Source organism: Pongo abelii, chromosome 11 (assembly GCF_028885655.2).
Source record: "Pongo abelii isolate AG06213 chromosome 11, NHGRI_mPonAbe1-v2.0_pri, whole genome shotgun sequence".
NCBI lineage: Eukaryota > Metazoa > Chordata > Mammalia > Primates > Hominidae > Pongo > Pongo abelii.
The window spans coordinates 138940097-138944578 of record NC_071996.2 but is presented as its reverse complement, the minus strand read 5'-3'; the positions used below and the strand labels follow the sequence as shown (position 1 = coordinate 138944578).

The following is a 4482-nucleotide window of genomic DNA, read 5'->3' as shown; positions in this document are numbered from 1 at the left end:
CCACCATATCAGGCTAATTTTTGGTATTTTTGGTAGAGACAGGGTTTCACCATGTTGGCCAGGCTGGTTTCAAACTCCTGACCTCAAGTGGTCCTCCCACCTCGGCCTCCCACAGTGCTAGGATTACAGGCATGAGCCACCACTCCCACCCTTGTGGAAGGTTTTAAGTCTCTTGACCAGGTGTTCCATCTTGGAGTGATGACTGCTGCATGTTTAGGAAATCAAAGGTTGTTTTCCACAATTTCAGCACAATTACGGATGAGCATTCACAGACCAGGGAGGACCCCCCAGCTTCCTTGCTCTGCCCTCAGAGAATAAGGCGTTACCAGCCCGTCCCGTGACTCCTCACTTGAATCCTCACATCCACACCAAGGGCTTGGCTGGATTTCCTTCATCTTGTGCTCTCACGACTTGGAGGAAGAGTAGCAAGGTACAGAGAATTTGTGTGTGTCATGTCTGAACTCCACAGCCCCTCAAATGTGACAGCAGAGAATGGCCTTTCAGCAGCCCACAATCCCTCTAATAGGAAAGTCTGCATAGCACCCCAAACATTTTTATTTTTTAAAATAATTAATTAATTAATTTTTTTGAGACAGAGTTTCACTTTGTCACCAGGCTGAAGTGTAGTGACGTGATCCCAGCTCATTGCAACCTCTGCCTCCAGGCTGAAATGAGTAGCTGGGATTACAGGCGTGCACCACCACACCCGGCTAATTTTTGTATTTTTAGTAGAGATGAGGTTTTGCCATGTTGACCAGGCTGGTCTCAAACTCTTGGCTTCAAGTGATCCACCCCCCTCAACCTCCCGAAGTGCTGGGTTACAGGCGTGAGCCACCACACCTGGTGCCTCAAACATTTTTAGAGCTCACTTATAGAATATTAAAAGTCATCATATAATTTTGGGATTGGTAAGGGTGAGAACTGGAAAATATTTTTTGTTTTGGTCAGTGTTTATCTGTATTCCTACTTGAAATTTTTATAATAAGCCTATACACAGAATTTCTTTTTTAAATATAAAACCCATGTGACTAAATCCTTTTTTTTTTTTTTTTTTTGAGCTTTGTGTTCTTTATTGCCTCTCCCTTGGGCTAAGGGAGGGGCCAGCACCATGTCCTTCTGGAGACCCGGAACCCCCCAACAGGCCAGGGAGGCAAGGCCTGGGCTGCCAGGAAGCCATGCTTGAACACTAGGTTGGGAGGGGAACACCCCAGCACCTTGGTCCTGTTGAGGCTTGAAGTGCCTGCTTGGTCCTGACCAAGGGGCCAAGTGGAAGCCTGTGCTGGTTGTGGGGAAGTGCCAGGCTCACATGGTCCAGTAGGCATAGATGAGCGTCAGGAGGAAAAAGATGGCCACAGAGAGCAGCATGTTCTTCCGGTTCTCTTGCCGAAGAAACTTCAGTTCCTTCTCATAGTTGGAAGCTTTGTTCATTAGGCTGTTTTTCTCCTTCTCCAGGGACCTCCTGGCCTCTGGGCTCAGCTCCCGGCTGTGGAGCCTGGAGTTCACGGCCTCCAGGTCTCTCCGACACTGGGACAGCTTCTCCTCTAGCCCAATGATCTCTAGAGCGACGCCCAGATTCTCCCGCTTTTTTTTAGTCATGTTACTTGCTAGGATCCCCCAGTCATCACTGGACGTGCCCCGACTAAATCCTTAAATACGATGTAGGTATTATGAGGATTATTTCCATCTGGGGAAGGAATCTACAATTTTGGAACTATAATGCAGGCTGGAGGCAGTGGAATTTCTTTCTTTCTTTCTTTCTTTTTTTGGCAGAGTCTTGATCCATTGCCCCAGACTGGCGTGTGGCGTGATCTTGGCTCACTGCAACCTCTGCCTCCTGGGGTTCAAACAATTATTCTGCCTCAGCCTCCCAAGTGGCTGGGATGACAAGCACCCACCACCATGTGCAGCTATTTTTTATTTTATTTTATTTTTAGTAGAGACAGGGTTTCACCATGTTGGCTAGCCTGGGCTGGAACCTCTGACCACTGACCTCCACCTGCCTTGGCCTCCCAAAGTGCTGGGATTACTGGTGTGAGCCACTGCACCCAACCAAATTTCTTAAGTCGTAGAACTGATATCCTGTTCCAGCTACACTGAGGGCAGACAGCTGAGTAAAGTTTTCTCTATTTCTTTCTCATAGTATACATTCTATTTGAGTTGTGCTTTCAAGATTCAAAGCACCTAACATACTTCATATCAACCCTATGAGTTTGGGAGGCACAGATTCTTTTTCTCACTTTACAGCTCAGGAAGCTGAGGTCCAATGAGATTAAATGACTTGCCTGCCCTAAGATATGAATGCCAGGGCTCAGATGTGAAATTAAAATCCTATTTATTCTCTTCCATACCAGAGATTTACAAACTCTTCAATAAGAGCAGGGCTGTTCTTCTATATTATGTTTTATATGTTACAATTTGTACTACAAGACTTTCTCTAAAGATTTTCCTTTATGGCCTTTGGCCCTCTGCTGTGTCCCCTGAGGACTTTCCGTAGTATTGAGCCCGGGCAACCCTTCCTAAGGCCAGACTTTACAATTGCAGGGCATCCTTTTCCAAAGATGTTTGCACCAAGAAGAGTTTCAAACTTTGCTTTTAAGATCTAAAGGAAATGAACCTCAGGTGTGGTAACGTTCCAGATCTGAGACAGGTGTTAGTATAGGGACGGGGCTCCAGATCTTTTGCTTCCTGGAGAGTTGGTCACACTGTAGTCATATGAAGCTATTCCAGGCATCCACACATCCACTTAATATTTATTCATTGAGTGCTGACTGTATTGATACCAAAATTCCAACCAACCCGTTTTTTTTTTTTTTTTTTTTTTTTTAGACAGAGTCTTGCTCTGTTGCCCAGGCTGGAGTGCAGTGGTGCAATCTCTGCTCACTGCAATCTCTGCTGCCTCCTGGATTCAAGTGATTCTCATGCCTCAGCCTCCCGAGTAGCTGGGACTACAGACGTGCACCACTACTAATTTTTTGTATTTTTAGTAGAGACGAGGTTTTGCCATGTTGCCCAGGCTGGTCTCTATCTCTTGAGTTCAGGCAATCTGCCCTCCTCAGCCTCCCATAGTGTTAGAATTACAGGTGTGAGCCACCATGTCTGGCCCAAACCTTCGTTTTAATCAGTTAATTGAATATAAGCACACTTTAAGAACAAATGTATAGGGTGGATATTTAATTCTGTTGTCCATGTTTTGGTAACTTAATTATTTTCTCAAAGATGTGTTGCCTTTCCATAGACTTGGGGGTGGGGAGTGACCAGCTGTCCCCAGTTTGCCTGGTATTGAGGGATCCCTGGGTCATGGACTTTCAGAGCAAAAACTGGAGAGTCCCAGGCCAATGGGGATGGTTGGTTACTCTATGACCTATAACTTAAATCAGGCTGAAATTAAGAGGTCTCCTCTCTTCTAGGACCCTATCTTCAGAACGCAGGTTCCTTCTGATAATTAGTTGACCTTAAATTAATTGTGGTTGCTCTTTACCCTGGAAGCATTTATGTTAAACAACCAGCCAATGAAAAGTGGGTTTCAAGGTTACTTGAAATTCAGGTGGCAATTTAAAACAAACGCTTCCTTCTACACAGTTACAAATTGTACTAGGGTGAATAGTAATACTCCCCATTCACATCTGGTGGAACCTGCAAATGTGCTTATTTGGAAATAGGATCTTTGCAGATGTAATCAAACTTAATGTGGTCATACTGTATCAAGGTGGGCTTTACATCTAAGCTGATTATTGTCGATTTAAAAAGAGGGAAATTTGGAGAAAGAGACAGACCAACAGGAGAGAAAGGCATGTGAAGAAAGAGGCAGAGACTGAAGCGATGGATCTGTAAGCCAAGGGATGCCAATGATTGCTGGCGACCTCCTGAAACTCCACGGGGCCAGGAAGGATCCTTCCTGATCCTTTAGAAAGAGGATGGCTCTGCTGATGCCTTGACTTCAGACTGCTGTCCTCCAGAGCTGTGAGAGAATAAATGACTGTTGTTTTGTTACCAGAAAGTGGTCCCGATCCAGACCCCAAGAGAGGGTTCTTGGACCTTGGGCAAGAAAGAATTTGGTGTGAGTCCATAAAGTAAAGTGAAAACAAGTTTATTAAGAAAGCAAAGGGATAAAAGAATGGTTACTCCACAGGCAGAGCAGCCCTGAGAGCTGCTGGTTGGCTATTTTTATGGCTATTCTTGATGATATGCTAAACAAGGGGTGGATTATTCATGAGTTTTCCAAAAAAGGGATGGGCAATCCCTGGAACTGAGGGTTCCTCAGTTCCTGGTAACTTCCTGACGCTGCCGTGGCATTTGTAAACTCTTATGGCACTGGTGGGAGTGTCTCTTAGCATGTTAAAGCATTGTAAGCAGCATATAATGAGTGGTGAGGAAGACCGGAGGTCACTTCAGTCGCCATCTTGGTTTTGGTGGGTTTTGGCCGGCTTCTTTACTGCAGCCTGTTGTATTAGCAAGTCTTTGTGACCTGTACCCTATGCTGAC

General features: G+C 45.2%; 1 protein-coding gene across 1 annotated transcript; it reads right to left on the bottom strand.

Annotated features, from left to right (window-relative positions):
• Positions 1-1036: 1036 nt before the first annotated feature.
• On the bottom strand, positions 1037-1618 carry LOC100454269 (coiled-coil domain-containing protein 167-like). The gene has a single exon (XM_054549061.2). It carries the CDS (start codon positions 1594-1596, stop codon positions 1303-1305), a length of 294 nt encoding a protein of 97 aa, XP_054405036.1. The 5' UTR covers positions 1597-1618; the 3' UTR covers positions 1037-1302.
• Between the last annotated feature and the right edge of the window lie 2864 nt (positions 1619-4482).